Source organism: Opisthocomus hoazin, chromosome 10 (genome assembly GCF_030867145.1).
Source record: "Opisthocomus hoazin isolate bOpiHoa1 chromosome 10, bOpiHoa1.hap1, whole genome shotgun sequence".
In the NCBI taxonomy this organism is placed as follows: Eukaryota; Metazoa; Chordata; class Aves; order Opisthocomiformes; family Opisthocomidae; genus Opisthocomus; species Opisthocomus hoazin.
The window spans coordinates 32,314,935-32,338,665 of NC_134423.1; the positions used below are offsets into that span (position 1 = coordinate 32,314,935).

The following is a 23,731-nucleotide window of genomic DNA, read 5'->3' on the forward strand; positions in this document are numbered from 1 at the left end:
TACCACTTAGATTTAATAATATTGTATATACCATAAATCCACATAATGAGAGAAAACGGATGGCTCGCTGAACTGATAAAAGATCAGTTCGGCATCTCATCTTTTGGGTCATTTGTTCAAATGTTCAACGCCGGGGAAAAAATGAGAGAAATTAATTAACTTCTAAAAGCTATCCATTGGCCTTCGCAAAATGAGTTGTGCTCTCATTCTGCTTTATGGAAAACAAGTGTAGAAACGCTGCAAAAATTACAATGGAAACAGGAAACCTGGCTGATGGTACCAGCAGAGGCATAAAGAATTCACTGCACCTGCAGACTCCTGTCATCCTCCAGAAGAGGAGCAATCATGATGTGCTGGGAAAGCTCACACTGCTGTGCCCATGTTGTACCGGTCAACACCATTCAAAGGTGAAATTACATATAATCTTACTGTGCTACTGGGTTTATACACTGAAAATTTTATTGCACAGACATAGAATTAAATATTCCTTTTATATGTACTTCTATAATGATCTATTTGAATTCTATGCTCTATTCAAGTCAATATAACCTATTATTATCAATAATTGTGCCACAGAGAACATGGCAATGTCCCACCGACATAAGTATTTTGCGTGCTTTTAGGTTGTTTTCAGAAACCCTGTATGTATTAAGGCATGGCCTAAACCGAGACTAGAAGTAATGGCAACAAATTCAAAGTCAAGGCCATTTCTGACAGTGCTAGAACCCCCAAGATCGAACAAGTTTAGAGCAACTTCTACAATATTTCCAATGTCAACATTTAAAAATTTTAATAGTACTTCCTGCACACATACATGTATCACTTTTTCTGGTATATCAGATTGTCACTTTGTAAATAACAGATACTACTGGTACTCCATACCATTGCTGACTCGCATGGGGGCCGTCAGTTAGCAAAGACCTCAAGATCAGACCTACCACCGCCCACATTCCAAGAGCCACATTTTAGTCTCTGGTTTGTCTAACTAAAGAGCCGTACGTTTTTTTCAGGCTTTGTTTGTTTAAGGAATATTCCTAATAAGACATCTTTACAATATCAGATAAATGACCCATGACTACGGCCAAAATTGTCGAGATAGACTTGGCATGAAGACATTTACTGCTGTGGATCCATATAACCCCAGCGGTGATTCAGCTTTTCGCATAGCCCTAAGCGAACTGCTGCGCAAGCTGTACACATACACTGCCGCAAAGAGTTACGGCGTTTCCATGGCAGCCGCAAGACTACTTTGTTAAAGTCATTAGCGCTTTGGAACACAGCCCAGCAGTATCAATATCATGCCATGCTAATGCCACTGGAACTACTCCAAGTCCTGCTACAGGCACAGGAGAGGACATGAAAGGAAACAGGAGAAAAATGTGGACATTTTACACTAAAAAACCTGTCAAGAAAAAAAAGAATGAAATGTAATTCAAAGATTTGGGAGAGGAAGGGAAGAGGGGAAGAGAGAAAGTTAACAAAATCTTCAAGAGACAAAGGAAAGCAAAACCAGACATATTTCCCTTATCTTAAAATTCCAATGTAAAATGTTTTGCTTAGATTTCAGTGTTTTGTTGCAGTGGTTTTGCAGCCAAAATGTTGCATGACTGTGCTACAATATAGATGCTGAATGTAAAATAGATTAATTGTCCTGGTTTAATGAAAAACAAAATGCAGGCAGATTTAACCACTCATTTTTACTGAAATATTTCTTTGTCAGGACCTCAACGTTTCTATGATAGGTAACTAACACACGCCACAAAATACTGAATTTCACTATATTTTTGGCAATTTAAGAATATACTGTTACTCTAATTAACATTATTTCAACTTCAGCTTGTTACAAAATTATCGTTTCAATGCTTAGTTCAAAAACCAGAAAGTACTTCCGAATTCATATCATATCTCTATTTATCGCATAGTTAATTTGGGATACGTTTCAATTTAGTTCAGACTTTTTGGCTACTCTCCTTTACACAGCTACATTATGTCAATACCTGCCCTGCTGGGGCTGAACGAAGCTGGGGTGTTTTTTCAGCTGACCTCTCCTTACAGCGCAAACCCACAGGTTTTTTGAAGCAAGTGCAAGCACACACTCAGCCTATCAAAGTAACGTCTACCTATAAAATTCACCCTCCACAGGCTCATGCAACAGGTTTCAACATGTGAAGGCGAGCAAAGTTCAGATTTGCGTCTGGATCGAGACAGATGAGGTTTGGTGGTTCAGCCCTGACAATGTTTGCATTTGACCCGCTCAGCGGTGTGGTTGTACCAATTTCAGCACAGTTGAATTGGTGAGGTTTGACCTTTATTGACTGATGGACTCGTACGCAATTTTGAATAAAAATGCTAAAAATATTCAGCAAATTTATGCTTACAGATTTGCTTTTCTTAGTTGCCAGTACTGGTAATTCCCAAATTCAAGGAATTCTTAAACCAGAAATTAAAAATCTACTGAATTTATTACTCAACATTTTCACAAGAAAATATCTAGGTAATAAATCCTATGATTTATTGAACTGTCTTAAATACGCCTACCATTGGAGGGTCTGAAACTGCGCTTTTTTAAGAATACCTGTTACCTGACACAACTATCACAGGTACTCCTGGCCTTCTAATTCTTCACAAGAATGTTCTGCTTCCACCACACTACATTTTTGTTTATTCTTAACAGAAATAGTTTTAAATTAAATTAACTGAATATAACCCAATTAAAAAACAAAAGAAGAAACCTGCTGACGGTGTACCTTGGGCGTGCTTCCTTTAATAAACTTTTTGATTGAAGACAACAAGCCAGTTTCATTTTTCTGTGGTTTTCCTCCGCCAACAGGTAAGCTCTCTTCCACCTCCGAGTGTTTCCTCTTTGCCCTCAAAGCACGTTGCGTGTGAATTGGATTCGATTGCTGAGAAGCCTTCCGCGTTCTCAGCCTCATTTTCATGTACACCACATGTAAAGCTATAAAAGGAAAAAACAAGAATACTTAGTCATTGAAGAAATGTACTAAGCTTCAGATCATGAATGCAAAAAATTACATAACACTGACAGTGTTCTGATGCATTGAGCTTTTACATCCATGTATATGGCTTCATTTAAATCCAAGAGAAGAGCTATTTAAGCTAAAGCATAACATTGGCAGAAGAACAAATTAATATAATCTGGCCATGGACACATCTAACCGTTAGATCAACGAGGTTTTTGCATAACCCTCCAATCCAAGTAGAAGGCACAACAAAAATAACTGCTTTTAAGATGAAAAGGATGGTATGGTGCCTCGTGTCTTCAGCATCAAATGACCCAGGCAGTCCTTTCCAGCCCTGTGTTCCTCACAATACTTCGTTTTAAGCCTCTACACTAAATTTGAGATGAGGCATAAATCTAAATTTGTGTCAAGTGTTCACAGAAGAAGCAAATCATAAATGAGACTATGCATTCAGTATGAGTGAGGATATAACAGCTCAACAGAGAACCTAAGATTGATCTTCAGTACAACTGTATTTGGGAATAAGATTAGACCACAGGAAGACTCATGCAAGGGCAGTGTTTACTAAAGCAGAGTAAGAGGACATTCCAGGGAATGTGTCCCATTTATCTCCAACCTTCAATGGAACTGCTGGTATAGTCAAATTTGTGCATAAATATAACTGCTTTTCTGGACTGAGGACATGCCTTCTTCAGTTGACTGAAGCTCATACTTGGGTTGATTTGAATGGGACTACTCGTGCTTCAAATTACGTACATACTGGATCAGGAGCAGAAAAAGAAGCAGCAAGAAATCCACCTGAGTTATAACGCACAGAAATACTGGTAAGAAAGTAATATGCACTTCCTAGCTGAAGTCAGGACGAACAGCATTTTTTTTAAAGACAAGCATATGCCTGTCACGACAGGAATCAGCATCTGCTTTTCTGAAGTTCATTTAGCATGTATCTTACTGCTGAATAGACTAAATATTCTATAACATTTCAAATGTAAGTAATGTCACAGCAGCTATCTTGTTTAGGAAAAGGAAACGGTGGCACTGGTATGATTCACAAACACAGAAATACTGTGATAATATTTTTCAAAAACAGTCCAAAAACTGTACACAGTTGCATTTGTTTGCAGTTAGATAAATCTCCATCTCAAATGAAAGGTGTTCTGGCTAATGAAGAGTAACATAACTACAGACACTGTTTTTAAGAGACTTGGCAAAAAAAGTACTCAACTGGTATTCTCAAGAATGAAATATTTTAGTTACATATAATATTTGTTTAACTGCCAGCAAACATGGGATTTCATTTTTCATACCTACATATCCATCATTTTCCATCCGTAGTCAACGCAACAACTGTTTACAGACAGGAAAAGGACAAGTCAAGATTCTTAAATGATGGAACTACAGCACAAGTGGACTGATATTTGAGGTTTAAGGAAAGAGAACAGAAAACATAGCCTAAATTTATAAAAACTGGTTCCTTACAATCTTGCGCCCTCTAGTAACAGAAGCATTAAAACTCGGAGTCCATATGATTATCCTTCCGTTATTAATATTTGCAAAAAAATTTGCATTTTGTTTAAAAGAGTCTACTGTAGGTAGAAAAAAGTAATGCAGAGAAATAATAGAAAAAAAATCCCCAAAGATTTTAATCCAATTTTCTGTTCCTACTCCTTGCCACTAGAAAAATAAAAAGATAAAAATAACATTCTTATACAAAGATGTAAAATAAATATGCCTGTTATCAGAACTTGCATCTCGACTTTTCTTTCTTGCAAACTGCTGCCAGATTTTTTGGGTATGATTTATGGTGGGAAGGATCCACAGCAACAGACATATGCTCCTACTGTACTTCCGTACAAATCAGGAGGACCTAATTACAGAACTGAAGAAATGATCAAACATCAATGGACAGGATGGTCCGAAGCTACCTTAACACATACAATGCCTTTCCACTTTAAAAAATAATGCTTTCCTCAATATTTCTATCAATGTTGTGTGGATTAAATCATGTACTTTATGTCAGCATGACTTACCAAAATCATACTATCCTAGGTGGCTGAAAAAAGAACAATTACATTTAAGTTTTCTCAGTGTCATCGTATGTGGGAGATGAGCTAATTCCCAGCCCTAGCAGGGAATACAGCCTGAGACAGAAAATGGCCATTAAACTTAAACAAAATACTTTAAATACACCAATGTTTCAGTTAAATAGCGATTTATTGGAATGAAGTTAAACACCACTGTTTTGCCATGTTAAAAATACTCTTAAAACTCGCCAAGCAGCTCTAGTCCTTCCACGTTTTTAAAAGGGAATTTTATTAGCAGTATTAGCAACTTGTTTCAGCATTAATGTGGTTGAATTATAACTCTTTGAAATTCCTCAATCTGTACTATTGCAAGGAGACACGTTAGAGCACAGACAGCAATCTCTAGGAGAGAGAGGTGAGCAGAGAAGGTGTGCCAGCAGCAGAGCCACCAACACTTCAACTGGTTTCAAACGGGTACCACCAGCCCCAGCATGCCAGGCTCCTTCACACCTCAAGACGCCAGCCAGCCCTGTCCCACCCAGCAGGACTAACCATTCTTCCTTTGTATTCCACAGGCTGAACGGATTTTTGTTTGCAATCCTTCCTGCCAGGAAGCCCTGGAAGCCAAGCATGGGAACAGAGCAACGAGGCAGCCTATAGCCATGATGGTCCCTTGGGTACGGGAAACGTTTATGCTGAGAAGTGGAGAAGTGGCAAAAGAGGAATAAAATCAGAAAGATGTAAGAAAAAAGGCACAAGAATATGTAATCATCAGAGCAAACTCCTCATAGGTATTTAAGATACGGCAGGATGACATGAGGGAACCTAGTGGCTTGCTCCCGCTCCCTCCTCATTTCTTGCCCACACTCTCTGGAGAGTTTGTCTCCTCCGCAGAGACCGGGCGAGCTCGCTCAGCTAACGGGGCCAGGGAAACCGCTTCATTTTTATGCCAGCGTACTGGGTTTGCACGGCAAGGTTTTGGTAGTGGGGGGTTACAAGGGTGGCTTCTGTGAGAAGCTGCCAGAAGCTTCCACCATGTCCAACAGAGCCGATGTCAGCCGGCTCCGATATGGACCTGCCGCTGGCCAAGGCCAAGCCCATCAGCGACGGTGGGAGTGCCTCTGGGATAACACAGTTAAGAAGGAAAAAAACCCCACATAACAGCAGTTTGCGGCAGGAGAGAGGAGTGAGACAATGTGAGAGAAACAACTCTGCAGGCCCCAAGGTCAGTGCAGAAGGAGGGGAGGAGATGTTCCAGACACCGGAGCAGAGGTTCCCCTGCAGCCATGGAGCAGAGCATGGTGGGGCAGGCTGTCCCTGCAGCCATGGAGCAGATCATGGCGGGACAGACTGTTCCTGCAGTCATGGAGCAGCCCATGGTGGGGGAGCAGATCCCCACCCAGAGCCCAGGGAGGACCCTATGCCAGAGCAGGGGGATGCCCAAAGGAAGGTGTGACCCACTGGGGAGCCCACGCTGGAGCAGGCTCCTGGCAGGACCTGTGGCCCCGTGGAGAGAGAAGCCCACACCGGAGCAGGTTTGCTGGCAGGGCTTGTGACCCCGTGGGGGACCCACGCTGGGGCAGCCTATTCCTGAGGGACTGCACCCCATGGAAGGGACCCCACACTGGAGCGGTTCGTGAAGAACTGCAGCCTGTGGGAAGGACCCACGCTGGAGCAGTTTGTGGAGAACTGACTCCCATGGGTGGGACCCCACGCTGGAGCAGGGGAAGAGTGTGAGGAGGAAGGAGCGGCAGAGACAACGTGTGATGAGCTGACCACAACCCCCATGCCCGTCCCCCCATGCTGCTGGGGAGGGGGGTAGAGAAAACAGGAGTGAAGTTGAGCCTGGGAAGGGGGAGGGGGAAGGAGGTGCTTTTAAGATTTGGTTTTCTTTCTCACTATCCTGCTCTGATTTGAATGGTGACAAATTAAACTAATTTCCTCAAGTTCAATCTGTTTTGCCCGCGCCAGCAACTGCTGAGCGATCTCTCCCTGTCCTATCTCAACCCATGAGCCTTTCGTTGTATTTTTTCTCCCCTGTCCAGCTGAGGAGGAGGAGTGATGGAGCGGCTGGGTGGGCACCTGGCGCCCAGCCAGGCTAAACCACGACAGCCAGTTTAATCAGTTTATAAAGGGAATCAGTGGGTCTCCAAGTAATGCGACAGAGCAGGTGCTGGAGAAGCAGAACAGACAGCACACCTCAGAAGCAACCTAGCTAGACATCACACAGCCCGTGAGCTGGGGTATTCTGGAGAGCTGAACAGGAGAGAGGTCCAAAGACGCATGGAGGGAAGCTGGGCGTCACTGGTGGCTCCTTCCCAGAGTACTCGCTGTGCGGAAGCACGGGCTTCCAAGCAGCCCTGGTGTCCTGGAGCGAATGTGTGGGCAGTGTGTGCATGAAGCCAAGCACCCAGCAAGCTGTATGGAGCACCATCAGCCTCACCAACTGCAGTCCAAGGACACCCTCATCTCCATCATAGCTGCCAATGCCATCACAGAATCATTTAGGTTGGAAGAGACCCTTTAGATCATCGAATCCAACTGTAAACATAACACTGCGAAGTCCACCACTAAACCATGTCCCTAAGCACCACGTCTACACGGCTTTTAACACCTCCAGGAACGGGGACTCCACCACTTCCCTGGGCAGCCTGTTCCAGTCCTTGACAACCCCTTCGGTGAAGAAATTTTTCCTAACATCCAATCTAAACCTCCCCTAACGCAGCTTGAAGCCATTTCCTCTCATCCTATCACTTGTTACCTGGGAGAAGAGACCGATCCCAACCTCGCTACACCCTCCTTTCAGGTAGTTGTAGAGAGCAATAAGGTCTCCTCTCAGTCTCCCTTCCTCCAGGCTAAACAACCCCAGTTCACTCAGACCCTTCACCAGCTTTGTTGCTTGTCTTTGGATGCGCTCCAGCCCCTCGATGTCTTTCTTGTAGTGAGGGGCCCAAAGCTGAGCACAGCACTCGAGATGTGGCCTCACCAGTGCCGAGCACAGGGGCCCAATCCCTGCCCCAGTCCTGGCCACCCCATTCCTGATCCAAGCCAGGATGCCGTTGGCCTTCCTGGCCACCTGGGCACACTGCTAGCTCATGTTCAGCCGGCTGTCGACCAGCACCCCCAGGGCCTTTTCTGCCGGGCAGCTCTCCAGCCACTCTTCCCCAAGCCTGTAGTGTTGCGTAGGGTTGGTGTGACCCAAAGTCTGGACCCAGTACTTGACCTTGTTGAACCTCAGCCCATTGATCCAGCCTGTCCAGATCGCTCTGGAGAGCACAAGAAGAGGATACTCTAACCTAAATACCAAAGCTTGGGCCTGAGCACTGCTGCTCTTAAGCCTTTTCTATACTGTAATGCTTTTGTGCCACTCATAACTGTGGTCTCAAGTTAACCCAACTACACAAACTAATTTCCAATCACTTGGGCTATGAACTCTCTGGAAAGAGTGTATTGCACAGGACTGAAATAGTCAGGACTCCCTAAAATATATACGTGGAGTATATAAACGTATACATGAGCAAGATTCTTAATTCTCATTCTCTAGTTCAAAAAAACTCCGAAAGGTAAGAAGTTACACTGAATTAGTTCAGGGTTTTGATTGACAGTGGATAACCATTTACCATGGGGAATTAGGAATTAAGTAAATGAACACTAAAATATAATGAGATTTAGTATATTCAAAGATGTAAACCACATTCATTGAAATGTTACTTATACATTTTGAAAAAAAGGAAACCATCCTGCAACGTGACTTTATAAAACCGCAGTATTTCAAAATATTCTGGTGAGAAATCTAAGATCACTGCCATTTCCTGGGGAGGAATTAAACAAGACTACACTAAAAACATGTGTAAAAAGGAGTTAGACAATATTGTAAAACACTGAAAGAAGACTGACACTAGTGAAATCCCAAATTGAGAATGAAGATATTATTTAAAATTTGCTATACAAGTTGTCTGATTTTTCTAGAACTGAAACAAATACTGGGCAGACAAAAGATGAACTGATTTAATGTTTCTAGGTGGTGAGTATGTATTTATCCAGCCAGGAACCACTCCACTCATCTGTACACTATTGCCAGAGAGTTCTTTGGCTCATTTCACATCCTGGGTATCAAGCCTCGGGTTATAAATATCTCTAATGGACTTAGCAACGGTTACCTACAATCCTCTCAGTGACAGAAGTTTGCTTTCCTAACGCTTGATATGTTTGGCAGTGGACAGTTTTTACTTGAACTATATTTGTGTTTCTTTTCTGAAGCAAGCATAAACCAGACTACAATACTTAACACACTCTCTCAGTCAAAATAATCAAGTCTAAACATGTACGTGAACTTCCTTCCTCAAACAGGCGCAATTCGGATTTCACCACAGCGTGCCGTTCGGCGAGGAGCCCGACTACACGGCTGTGTAACCAAGGATCTCACCGAGCCCCGCTCAGCCCAGACATCGGCTGCGCCAGGGTGGAGTGCTACGACCAAAGTCAGCTGCACGTGGGATTACACGAAACAATCCTACACAACTCCTGTGCCTCCATTCTCTTTTCAGCAGATTCTCTTTCAGGAGCTTGCAGCTCAAAATCCTCTCTCTGTGCAAAAGTGTAATTCCTTCATATCATGAAAAGCTGATACTGAAGAATTACCGCAACATCACGAACCCAAAGTCAGCTGACGTTAACATACATTAACAGCAAAGAGACCGACCGTCTAAAGACTCAAGCCATGTTTCTGCACTATATACATAGCATATTTTAAACTCTCAAAAAACCCTTCTTTCTTGAATTCCTTCTACATCTATAATAAACCCAGAAGGGGGGGGGGAACCTCAATTCTTCAAAAGACAAATACATGTCAAAGAGGGACTGAGTGGAATTCTTATAACCAATTTGTGAGACAAGAAAATAAGAAATGAAGGAGCTATTAAAAAGCTGAATGAGCTGCAGCTGCAATAAATTCCCTACTTTCCCGCGTCCCCGCACACGAAGCTGTCAGGCTCACACCCTGGAAACGCCGTTGTTATTCCACGGCACAGGTACAGTGTACCTACAGGAAAGACATTCCCGGGAATGAGTCATATTTCTAAATAAGAGCATACCTCCATGCAATCTGGAGTTAGGGATGATTTATTTTCCACCACATGTTACTACTGTTTTATCTATTTTTCCTAAAATTATTAAAAGAAAAATTAGGTGAGGCACGTATAATTACAGGGTTTAAGGCTTTTTGGTACAGGAAAAAGTTTAAGACTGTAAAAGAACAATAGTGACAAACAATAGGAAGAGATAACTGACAAGAAAATTTTAATTTATAGTGTTGAACGATTTCTGCATTTAATCTGGCACTCAGTAATAACACTGAACTGCCACCACTGAAAACTAGATATTCCAAGCCTGAACACCACAAGAGCTCTAGAGGATTAAGACAACTGAATGCGCTTCAGGAGCGCAACTTGGTGAGCAACAGGAATGCGTTAGGTGATTTTTTTTTTTTTTAATTTGGGGTTTTTTTTCCGATCTCAGCAATTTCTCTAGCATTCAAATGTAATGCCCTGGTCGTTCCCAGACGGATGCTGAGAACCCTCACTGCATCTCGCAGAACACCGTGCTCCCCCAGCACCACCGACGGGGATGTATGGAGCTGGAGGGAGCTTGTGAGCCCACCTGGCCTCCCTCCACGGCGCTGGGAGGGAGACTCTGAGCTTCTCCTAAGAGGTGAGACAGTAAGAGAAAAGGACAAAACTTGTGTCAGCTGTCTTGGGATCCTCGACATTTTTTACACAACAGAGCTTCTGCTGCTACAGAATATATTTTACCTCCTATTGCACACGTGCTGACAGAAGTTTTTTTTCTGCTGCCACGGTACACCTCCCTTCCAAATAACAGAAGTAAGCCAAAAAACGCTCCCTTCTCTCAGCATAACTGGGCTCATACATTAGGTTTTGCCATCATGGAGTCAATGACCAGTAAGCATGAAAAATTTACACTGCAAAACAAAGCGACCTGAAAAATCTTGTGGAATATATCCAATTTTAACAACCACAATATTCTTCCTATATTGCTTCCACAGCATTTCTTGAAACATGTTTTACACAAAGCCAAGAAGGCAGCAAATTTTTTTTCCCTTTTTTCAGATTTTGAGCAAGAGTATCAATGTATGCTGTTTATGTCACAGACACAGACGGACGTGTGACCAAGGCACACAAAGCTGTGAACTGTCACCAAATTTAACAGCTGGGACAACTGCTGCCTGGGTTTGAGCTTGTGAGCTCAAGTGTCCTTGAGCTCAGTGTCCAGTCAGTAGGTCTGCATTATCAGCCAGCTCAGGTAATGCAGACCCACCTCACTGCTGAGGAAATGTGCTCATTTCTCTCAAATATTTCTGGACGTACAAGCTGGATCACAGTAGGCAGATCTACAGAAAGAGGATCCAAGAACAAACATTTTCTTCAATTTCCTTTTTAAACAAATAATACAAGTCATATTTTGTCAGCACATTTCATTACTGCAACATGACCCAGATTTCAAGTATGAAGAAACATCCCGACAAGAAGATGTGCTCATTGAGCTGGCTGAAGTCCATTCACATGGTACGAGTGATGCTTTCAAGAAACATAAGATCTTATGCTAGCGTACAAAGAAGCCTGAGTCACCATGGGAAACGGACAAAAAGTTGACAAGCCTATGTCTGGTGGGGAGAGAGAAATATGGGACCACCAATAACCCTAGCACAATGATATACCTGTCTGGACTCACAACAAAGCCACGGAAAAGGACTTACAGATAAAGTCTTTCATCCAGACAGGGCCCAAAGCACTTTACAAACTTCAGGGAAATGCTTTTTGTTAGTTCAAGGGTGTTGAGACTCTTCCCCCTCAAAGACTCTTGGCCTTTCTTTAACCAACATTTTATCCTTCCCTGGAAAATTACCGCAATTTCATGTTATTCCAGGTGATGTATTTCATATTTTGCAACATATTGTATTACTTGTCACTCTCCGCAAAGTGTGGTCTTCTGCAACTGCCTCCTAGAGAGACAACCATTAACTAGGAAACCGTGACTCAAAGAAGTTCGGAAGCTGTGCTAGTATAGTGTAGGTAAAAGCAAAATAAAAAGACAAATATTCATAAAAACAGCAAAATACACAATATGTACTATTCAAATGTTGGTGCTTGGTTATGAAATCCAGATAAATGTATAAAGAAACCACAAGTTCCATCAAAACAATAGCTAGCAATTGTAACTATTAGAGACAAAATGCATATGGTGCCTCTAAACTTTCCTTGTTACACTGAAAGCACTGTTACTTCTCCTTATCTTTTAGGTTACTAACTCATTTCAATCTGAAATAAAATCACACACAAAACCCCTGGACTTCAGCCCCTTGTTTTAACCATGACTCCTCGGGACGTCTGCCTTGGGCTCACATACATAGCTCTATGCTCCCAGAGCTTAAGCATCTCCCCTAAAAGAAACACTTTCTTAGAAAGATTTTGCCAAAGAACGAAGGTGACATTTCATAATTAGCCTTAACAGAAAAACAGATATTCTGTTACTTTATTTTTCTGCTCCAGCAATCATATTTCTAGGCACCACTGTTTTGCCATTGCTTTGCTAGTGAGGCTTTGTTTTGATTATACTATATGCATTTGGAACTGAAAGTTTATTCCCTCCTAGCCAAGACATTTTTCTCTTTGCGACTGAGGATAAATGCTTGTAATTAAATCGGTCTTTTCAGTTTGGGTCAGACTACTAACCAACACAGGAAAATGGAGAGCTGTGTTAATCATAGAAGAGTTAATCTCAGAACAGAACCCCAAAATCTGCTGCCAAAGAAAGATACTATTTACAACCTCTGACGCTGCCAAGGCAAGAACTTTACATTAGTCATCTTCAGATACTGCGGAGTTCACCAATAGCTGAGATGTTTTCAAATAAAAGTTTGCAGTGCTTTTACTTTTAGACGAGCAGGTAACAAATTCCACTAGAACCAGCACTGTTCCTGCTGAGCTTCTGGAAGGGACCGCTGTCTTTAGGCTCTCCGGACATTTAATCCATGCTGCTAGGCACACGGGGAGCCTATTTTTGGAAGTCATCTCCCTCTTCTTACAACCCGTGGTATAGACAGGCTGCTGAACACTTCCTGAACAAACCTTCCAGGATGTTGCCTGACCACAAAAAAAATCCTAATTAATTACTTCTTCTAATTGTTCATCTCATTGATCTTAGTTATCTTTTTAATTAAAAAAAAACCAACCCAACAACAACAACAAATCAAGAATAATAAGCCAAATAAGTCTGTGCTGGGCTTTGGAAGTCATGGAGTAAGTCCTGTGCTTGTTATGAGAAGCTAATGATTTTTGCACGGTCTACACAGACAAGAGAGCTGCCTTTTGCTTAACTTCACCTGAAAACCTCATCTTGCTCTACTTCACCTTCATCTTCCCTTAGGTTCAGAACCACAATCAGATATTCCACAGGACTTTGTCAGGTTGCTATCTTTTAAAAGGCTAGATAATGTTTCTGGCTGCTCCTTTGGCCTTAAAAATAGCAGACTATTGTTACTGTAGGATAAAACCTCTTTAAATTATAATATGATTCTTCTTGCCCTGGAAAACATTTTTCCTTGGTGCACTATACAGCTTCAGAACCTTTAAAAACAGTTTAAACTGTGCTCTCTACCTTGGAAGGGGCTGCTGTTATGCTCTTCTCACATCTAGCTTTACTGATTTAAATATAAAAAATAAAAAAATCAACCAACTCTGTTGTTAAAAACGGGGAAACTGATCACAGTCAAGATTTTTATCAGTCACTGTCCATACAAATTTTAAACTAAACATTTTCCATCACATATACAAGCTGATTTAAACCCGAGTTCTTCATAGCCCATTCTGGCCTATTTCTTGCATGGAAAACTTCATTCTTACAAATTTCAGTCTCTGAGATTAATTTGCTAATTCACACACGTACCTAAGCTAAAACTGATATGAAAATAAGTGTTGAAATTTCAACAACTCTACTAATTTGTGAGTGATTATGTTTTTACGTATAACCTTAAAAACATAATATTAAGACATTATGAACCTGAACCTCATTCAGTTTCAAAAACTTAACTGAGTTTCTGGGACCTACCCGTTCCCATCACAATAAGGCTGCTTTACACATTTTATTTGCTGTCATTGATTTTTTCTTTTCCTATTTTATTTTGGGTGAAAAATCCACAAGAAAAAACAAACCTCACTTGCTATTCAGTGGAAAGTTACAAGAAGTTTCTGGTCTATATTCCAATAATATAAATTATAACAAGCACAAGTTACCAACAGCAACAAAAATTTTGTAAGCCAAAACTGATCTGCATACACACGATAATGTTTCCATTCTTCGATTCTACCCTGAACTTCACTTCTTTATTTCACAAGCTAACTGCCTCCACTTTGGTCTGATGTATCTCTGCCACTTCAAAACCCACGAGAAGAAATGAAATAACAACTTTATGGCTGCAAAGTAGCAGATATAGCTCTGTAAACAAGCAGGGAATCGCTCAGTTCACAGAATCACAGAATGTTCGGGGTTGGAAGGGACCTCTGTGGGTCATCCAGTCCAACCCTCCTGCCGAAGCAGGGTCACCTACAGTAGGCTGCAGAGGACCTTGAGTGAGAAGACAGCGTTCGTCTCGTGCCTTACTTTGGACAGTGTACCTCTGACAAAGAGGTAGGAGCCGCAGAGCCAGTAACACTACAGTGACTGATGCCATGTGGTACAGGTTTACATTCTTAAGAAAAACCATGCAAAATCAGCTAGCATTTTAGCATGCCTGGCAACCTGAGAGACTTCTGGAGTCACAGAAAAGGGAGGTTGCGCATCTGTATCACGGGGCACGGATTCACACGCTACACTAGTAAATTCGAATGGAATAGAGGCGGCTGGAGTCCACAAATCTCCACACTCGTCCCATAAACCTGCATCCACAGATCTTAAAACAGAGAAATCTGCAAGAACAAAAAGTGCTGATGTCACCTGTGAGCCTCCACAATTGTTGGACTTTTTCCAAATCATTTCCCAGCATTAGGAGCAAATCTAGCCTCTCCATCAGGAATCCCACAGAATAAGAAATGGCCACGTCACGTCCCAAAGCCACGCAAGTCTTCTTGACAGCGGTTAATTTATTACGTTACAAAGCAGTGACAGTATCATTTGGGAGAATTTTCCAGATACTGAGGAGACCTAATTTAACTTCAATACCAAACTCAATGCAAGTTAACTTAAATACCAAATAAGTACTTGGCAGAAAGTTAGCTGTGACCTTTGTGCCTTCCACACATACACGACACAGCACACACCACTTTTCACTGGACGCGCTGAAGAAACAATTTAACAAAATCATGGAAGAGTATTCTTGATACTTATAAACATTTTAACAAGATTAGAAGGAATGCTTTCTAATTTCATACCTCCTTCCTCTACATCCCTTCCAGCCCAGTCGGTACCTTCTCATTGTGCGTTGTGACCCGGGCGCTGACGAGGGGGCATGGCAAAGAAAGCCCAGGCTGTACTTCAGTGATGATCTCTCCAACAGTGAAGTCAACTTCAGGAGCCATTCACTCCTCCACCATCTACGCTGCTTGCTGCCTTTCAGCGTGTAGCTGCAAGACGATAGCTTTTGCCGAGCAGCGGGCACGGGGAGTTCCAGCCTCCCCTTCTTCAGCAGAGCTCGCTCCCACCTGCATGATAAGAGTCTGCTGTCCTGACAGGCTGTGGCTCCATGACGGCCTAAGCCAACCTCACTGCTGCCGTGCTCCTGCACTCAGCCAACCCCCCATTTAGCCATATTTTCAGGCCAGCTTAGTAAACTGAAATGTTTCAACACAGAATCACAGGAACAAGGGGTGGAATAACAACAGACAACTCCTGGCAGGGGAAAGGACAGCTATTGTAAACCAGCCAGCCCGGGGCATGGGGTTAAAGCCCTGTACCACGATCATCCATGGATAACTACATAACTTAACACAACTGTTTAGCTGTCAGCACGCGCGCTGGCACAGTCACGGCCGGTGTCAATGGCACAGCGATGTCCTGGATGGTGCTCCGAGCAGCGCACAGCAATACACGGGAGAGGGCTGTTCCCTACAGGCAGGACGGAGGAGCTCACCCTGCTGTGGAGGAAGCAGGCCGTGTCACAATGCTCGCTCTCAAGGCCAAGGAACACATTCCAGCCCGTTTCACTCACTGGTCAGTGGGACTGCAGCAGCGAAGAGACCAGTCTAAGCTGCTGTGGAACCACAGCCTCAGCTGCTCCAATATCAACTGTGAGGCTGGGTTTTTTTGTGGACGTGACCACCAAAACTACTCATGTTTAAAATTTTCCTTTCATTTTCTGGCACGTTATATTAACAAAGACCATCCAGTCACAAATTTTTAAAGCAACAGTATTTTATGTCATGGGTTTAACTTGCTTATTGTACTCTTTGCAGAGCTGTACTATTTAGCATAAACATTGATAAGCTGTTTCTATTACAGCTGATATTTTTTGTGGCGTGGTTTCTAGAGAAAATAAGGCTTGTACAATTGCACTGTCTGTAACAGCCTATATGTCTGTCAGTCCTCTCCTGGTAAATGCGGAACCCACTGACCAGTATCAACCCAATTTCACAGAAGGAGAGAAATTTCAAACATATTAAGTTCCTACAAGTTTTCTGAAAAACAAAAACCGCGTAAGACAGACCTTTTCAGCACCCCCGATAAGTGAAAGATGGCCACAGCCCAGTCCTTTCCCCGTGTCCACTCCGGCTACACACAGACACACTCCACCTTGTCTCCTTTCCTTGCCTACCCCTTGACAAAAAAGTCAGCTCCTCAGCAGAGACAGGTCAGTAAATGAACAACCACGCGTTCTGCTTCCAGCTCAGCCAGTGAGCAAACCCAGCGCAGGCACTTCAAGCACCAGGAGGGAGAACAAATAGGTGGTACTCTGGAGTACTGGGCGGGGGGATACCTGAAATGCTGTGGGCAGAGAGCCTGGAGGTACTACAGGAGACGAGAGGGCTGGAAGGCACAAAGGAATACCAGTCTGTGGGAAAACAGACCTTATCAGCTCTGCAGTTTGAGAAACAACATGTAACTTACTGGATTAGTTCAGCTTACGCTAGTGATTATCTCATTAAGAAGAATCCTCATTTATGACAGTTACCATATGACAATAAAATAACTCAGAAGTAGAGTTTGAAGAAAACGCTACGTTCACCACTCATGTAAATGGTTAATATCTTTGGTCCCTGAGCACCACAGTGGATCACAACTCCTCCAGAGTAACAGTTAAAAATCTGCATATTAAAGAGAGGGGAAAAAAAACCTCTCCCCTCATCCTTTCAGTATCATATATGAAACAGAACTTGTTTTTTAAACTCTCTTCGAACACAGACGATGAACCATGTCCAGCCAAATTAATCTAAACAACATCTATGGCAAACTGAGTTAATTCAGCAGACTTTGTGCAGAAGCAGGTGAGAAGTTCTGTCTAGCCACGGGGAAACAAGCAGAGCTGAGCTATGGAACTCAAGCACCAGGTGAAAGAGCATCTGTTCAGACTTTCAGAAAACTGTACAGATTTTGTGTGATTTGCTTCTATCCTCTGAAGGTTGACTGAAGGCTCTTAACCCTCTTTTGCAGCCTTTTGACTTCAGATTTCTCCCTTTTTCTATCCACTGCCGTGTGCTTCTCACTTCTTTCACAAGGAGCTTAACACAAACAAAGACTGTAGAAGTGGCATGGCATCTTCTGCCCTCTCATCAGGCACAACGCTGTTTAACATAAGTCTGCACCACTTTTTTTAGTTTTGACCTAGTGTGAGCTTTTGAAACAAATCTCATCATCCCATTTATCGTCCTTCGGCTCACATAACGAAGCAGTCTCAGAGCGTACCGCTGGTGTCCTCTGACTGAAACTAAACTGGAAGACGCACTTCACCCACTAAAGGACGTGGGACCAAACCGAACTAAACCTCCAGCGATGCAGACAACACGGACATCAAGTCCTGAACACCAACAGACTCAGTCTACAGGTCTGCTCCTGTTACACCACGCTAATTGACAACACAGATGAAAACTGACAACACTCTGAGTAAGCTGATATATAACGGTACTGGGTTTATCAGCACAGCTACCTTAGTTTCAAAATAAAACTAAACCACCAAACAAACAAAAAGCCCTTTACCCTAGTAATTCTGACAAAATATCAGCTATCTGCAAATGCAGGCACAGAGCCTTTCACGTTCCCAGCAAATGGCACATTAACAGCTACACGTCCTCCTCTAACCTTACAGCACCTGAAGGGAACAGAAACTACATCAAGAGCAAGAGCGAGTAAAGAGCCATCCTCCTGAAATAACTTTAGAATTTTGAAAGCACGGACCACTGATGACAAATGTTTATTTCCTAATCTTAAACTAATTTATGGTTTGGAACTCTATTATGTTAATTGACTCAGGACATTTTTATGTTAACTATTAATCTTTGAGATTGAACATTATCAAACATTTTCCAGGTATATAATAAACCAATCTACAATCAAAAGAGAATTATCTTCAAATAAGTCCAATAGGGTAATTAAGCATAACAATTAAGCATGGCACCTCTTCACCTGAAACTGTATCTATACAGCCCATTCTTCCAAATGAGCTCTCAAAGACTTTCTCTTGTGAGTGCAAGTAAGCTTTCTCATCCTAAGCAACACAAAACGAAGGAACTCTAAATCCATTACTCACAGTTGTTTACAAATATCACTTTAGCTACATTCAAGTCTCCAGAAGTTTCTTCCAAATCTGCATTTTCAAGAACATGAACTAAAGGTATCAAAATTCCACTAACTTTGTTTGCTGCTTTAAAATTCATAGGTTCTATCTTGATAAGGAAAACAAACAAGCTTTTCCAAACATATTTAAATTGATTTAATTACAACTGCTTGGTCTTGACAAGAGTTTAGGGTGTCAAATAAATCGAGCTAGGTAATTCAATCAAATATACTATATTTAAATCTAGTATACACAAAGCCCGGAAGTACCTTTAATGTTCTTGCAGATATTTCTGCTATTTATAAATCACCTCCTTTACTTCTTGGGTATTTTTCCCTCCCTTAAAACAAACCTTAAAACTTCAGTGCACACTATGCTTTTCTTTGACAAACACAGAAACAACGTAACTGTTGCCCATGTAACTACTAATAACTAGCTTTCTCTTATCCTCTTTCTTCATTTCTTCTGACAAACATTCTTCATCATGGTTTCTCAGGCACGCACACAGATGCATGCAACAGACACGGGACTTCAGCACAAGCAGCGTGGCACAATCAGCCACGTTCTCAAAAGAGAATGAACTCAGCCCTCGCCTACAGGATTTATCTCCCTCCCAGGTGATGGATTTGAATCAGGTGACCAGGCATCACACACAGCCCAAAGGCAGTATTTCATACAAAAGGCAGCCTGCTGCACCTAAATGAGCTCCCCTAGGATAGTAAAATGAGAGAAGTTCCTGGGAAAGGGAGAAAAGAGAAGCAACTCAGGTAGTGTTATCTCATATGAAAAGGGTATTGGAAAATGAAGCAAGGACAAAGGAGACTGTAGCGCCTAGCTGCTACCTCGAGTCAGCCCACTCCTTCCTGAAATAGCGAATACTTTAAAAACATCAGCTATGAGATGTGAACTACAGAAGAGCAAGCCCAGAGGCAACTACAACAGATGATGCAAAATCCTACCAGAGAGGGTAAGAAAAATGAGTATACCTGTATCAGACTCTTTGCTCCGGCACCTTCAGCCCCTGTATGCTAAGCAGAATATATCGAGTACCCTTGAAGCTCCATCTAGACTGAGGAAATCTACGTTAGACAGTGTCTAAACCAGAAGCTTTATCAGTACAATACTACTTGCTAGAAATGTGAAAGGAAGGGGGAAATACTCTTCTTCCCTAGCCAAATATAGCTAGGGTAAGGAGCCTCCTAGTAAGTGCAAAGTCAACGCTGGCAAAAGGAACTCCTTTGTGTAGGGGTTTTACCACTAATAGGCTGGTATTGGTGTGCCAGTAAGGTCCTTGTGGTATAGTCTAATCCTTAGATTGAATTACCTACCTTCCTCTAATTAGCACCTCCTAAAATACAGGGTGAATCAAAGCAATCATGTTTTAGAACGGCCTAAAGTAAACTGAGTTATGATTTAGACTGAACCAGTGCAGCTAAAGCTAAACTGCTTAGAACAACTGCTCTGATTTGATCTGAGTTCCTGTTAATTTATTACCTTAAATTAGCTATTCCTGAACATAGCCTAAATAAGGACAGGTTCCTTTTCTTTCATATGAGGCTTCCAGGATGCTAACGTGCCCTACAGTATCACCTTCCTAGCCTTACTCTGCTGATAATGATGCTCCTGCTGTGTTGCCACTGCGTGTGTTTATATACATAAAGTAATTTATTTATAGGTAAATTCTAATCCAAATGTTGTAGAGTCTTAGATTTTTTTCCTCCTACTTACACTTGGTATATTGGCAAGGAATAGTAGGATATATTCTTTAGCATTGTGCTACTTTAAGTAAGTATGCATAGCTTATTTTCCAGATGCTGTGGAGTTAACCGCTCATTTTAGTTAAACTTCTTTTCATTTTAATGTTCTACTGAAGGTTACATTGCTACAATAAATGCTACGAATTCAAAACTAGAAGTGTGTTATGCCTTCTAACTAGATTCCTCACCTAACAAAAAGAAATTCTGAATTCGGGCAGGAGTTAGGACAGTTAGGGATAACTTCAACTTCCATCACCTCTTTTACTTGCAGCTCTGGCATCCACATCACTTCGTGCCCAGAGGATCCTCCTTGGATCTAACGCAACAGATAGGCGCCTTCCTCGATGCTGGCTTAGGGTTATTTTTAGCTAGATGCATGGAAATCTGACTGATGGCGCTGGACTCTCACAAAACTTTCCCCACAGGGAGCTGTATTTTTATGTCACAACACAGCGGAGATCAATGCGGCTGCTGAGTTAATCCCGTCCACCAGCAGCTGCGTGTTTCCTTCCCAGCGGCTTATCCGCAGATCTCAGCAGTACCATAAATACTAACCCATCAGATAGGGAAACTGAGGCAACAAAGGACATATGTCAGATCACACACCTGACAGTACTGGCAAACGTGAAAACACACTTCAGCCTGACACTAAACTCACTTTCTTACACCAAGCTGTCCTGACAAGTGTTTTCCTTGGATCACAAGGTATGACGAAAGAACTTATTTTCCGTAGTTAAGAGGACCTTAATCAAAGTAATTACTGAAACTGATCTGATTGGGAAGTAATCTATTTAGAAAAAGTTAAGGCTGCCAACTGGGAAACTACTATCCAACCTCTGAAACTGATTGCTTTAGATGGGGATGATTTCACACTTAATTTTTCAAGTGCTATTGAAAATGTCTTCATCTGTAAATGTAAAATATTTATTTTTCTAAAACACTAAATAATGGCCATCTAGGCAACTCAACGTGTAAACAACATGTTAGTGGCTTTCGAGTGTCTCAGTGTATGTGAGCTTCTCTTCCAAGCAATCAGAAGAGATACACTGCACTGCAACTAACACTGCACTTCAGCAAATTAACCTGCGTTTAAAGTACTCTGCAGGGCCTGACACTGTCAAAATCCCTGCCTGAGACAGCTACTCTTTTTAAACGAGCTTGTAAAGAGCTTACTGTTCCCCTACAAGATCAGAGCAGCATGATTCAATTTAAATATTCTACCCCCTAAAAATTGCACTCCATTATTAATTTGATAAATCAACTATGCACTTATTTTGCCTATTTGCATTTTCTGAAGACTTAACTGGAATGTGTAAACATCAAACGAACTTTTCATATACAATAGATGAAAAACAATCTTCCATTTAAATTTTACAAGAGATTGGTGCCAACACTTTAGTGGTAATGTAAGCTGCCAGCAAACGAAAGAATTTCATTCAGACTTAGCCCTTTACTTTCTGGGCTAACAAGAGTAAGAACCATTGTATCTGATCTACTCACAGTAAGAATCAGAAAGGCACTTGTCTGAGAGGAATGCTCCTGAAAAAGTATGGAATAAGGATGCAGTCACAGAGGGAGTGTGTGTGTGGGGGGGGAAAGACAACAGCCTTTAAATCTGGGATAATCCTAATAGTCCTATGCTGACACTGTCACAGTCCAAAAACCATGATACACAGGAATTGGCTCCCCTAGGGAGACCAGGCTGAAAACACATGGATAGGGAAGAACTTGTACAGCGCTTGCACAGGGAAAAGCCGCAAACCCATAAACCAGAGAAGGCAATTTCGGAGTTAGACAATTACACTGGCTTCAGCTGTCATCTTGAAATTACCATGATGATGTTCTGGAACTTCCAGTTACTCCTTGAAAATGGCAAGAAGTCTCAAGCTTCTCTCAGAGTATACATATGTCTAGAAATGCACATTAATTTCAATTTTCTGCCAAATTCCAGTCCTACTTGATACATCCTGCTTTTACAGACTCACAGAATGGTTGAGGTTGGAAGGGAACTCTGGAGGTCATCTTGACCAACCCCCCTGCCCAAGCTCTTCTTGCAAGCTCTTGCCAAAATAGCGCAGTTTGACTTTCAGTATTGGTTCTTACAAAAATGTGCAAGTACTCCAAGTTATTACTCCACTTGCACCTATGAAAAAGTTTCTTCCACGGGAATGAAATATTTGCATAGAAAACTGCCAGAAGAGAAAACGTGATTCTAAAAGTCTTTGGCAAACACTCTTTTTGTTGGTGTCAACCTCAGCAGCATTACAAGAGATCAAACAAAATAAAAGCCAATACAGTATGGAAAAACTTTGTAAGATGAAGACTAAGTTTCCTTTTGAATTCAGTAGACTTTTTTTTTTTAACTGCGTAATGCTATTCAGCCTGTAACAGCGTCACATCAGTGTGCTGGGGAATCAACACAGTGGAAGGAAGTTATCAACACTTGCAGTGGAAGTCTTAAGATGGAAAATTACTTTTAAATTATGAAAATGCATGTACAGCTCCAGCATATGTAGAATGTTTACATCTTCAAAAAAACAATCTAACTGTACCATTAAATCTCTGGGACAGACTGACAAGAGAATTTTTTCTTTAATGAAAGAACCTTCTCAGATGAAACAGGAATGTCAGCTTTAGTGCATACTCCACTGACTGGAACAGGATCAAGTCTTAACTAAGTTCCACACAATGTTTTCAGGGGAAAAGTGGAGAATGTTTTATGGAATTTAAGTCTGGATTTGGCTTGCATCCTAGAACATATATCTTGTTATGAAAACTGCTGAAACACTTTTAAGTGGGCAAGCCACAAGTGTCCTTGGAGCTATCCAGTCAACTGTAAGTCACACAGGCAAAGCCTCCTGAATGAGAAAAGCTTGAAATTGGAAGGGGGGAGAGGGGGGAGAGGGGGGGAGGTGAGGGAGGGGCAAATAATCTTGGAATCATATCTGTTATATGGAACTGCTTGCTTGTGCCTACAGCATGAAGCAGTTACAACTTGTTTTCTGCTATTGTCACAGATCCAATACGCTACTCTAGCTAAATCATAATCTCTTCCTGCCTCAGTTCATCCATGTGTAAACCTGGTTTGCTAACGCTTACCTTAATGTGTCATGGGGCTTAATTAATAACACTTAGGTCTTTTAAGCCCTCTACAAACATTAACTACTTCTTGTAACAACTCTCCGAGGT

The 23,731-nt window shown here is 41.9% G+C and overlaps 1 protein-coding gene across 2 annotated transcripts in view; it reads right to left on the reverse strand.

The window, feature by feature from the left end:
* The window catches only part of CTDSPL2 (CTD small phosphatase like 2), a 48,948-nt gene that overhangs the window by 23,927 nt on the left and 1,290 nt on the right, over nucleotides 1–23,731 (reverse strand). Inside the window, exons 1-2 of one of the 2 annotated variants that reach the window (XM_075432148.1) lie at nucleotides 15,451–15,510; nucleotides 2,748–2,956 (exon numbers count right to left, since the gene is read on the reverse strand). In XM_075432148.1, coding sequence (XP_075288263.1) covers nucleotides 2,748–2,939 — 192 coding nt within the window. In that variant the 5' untranslated portion in view covers nucleotides 2,940–2,956; nucleotides 15,451–15,510. Of the gene's footprint in view, nucleotides 1–2,747; nucleotides 2,957–15,450; nucleotides 15,511–23,731 lie in introns of those variants that run through there. The other variant, XM_075432147.1, reaches the window with a different exon arrangement.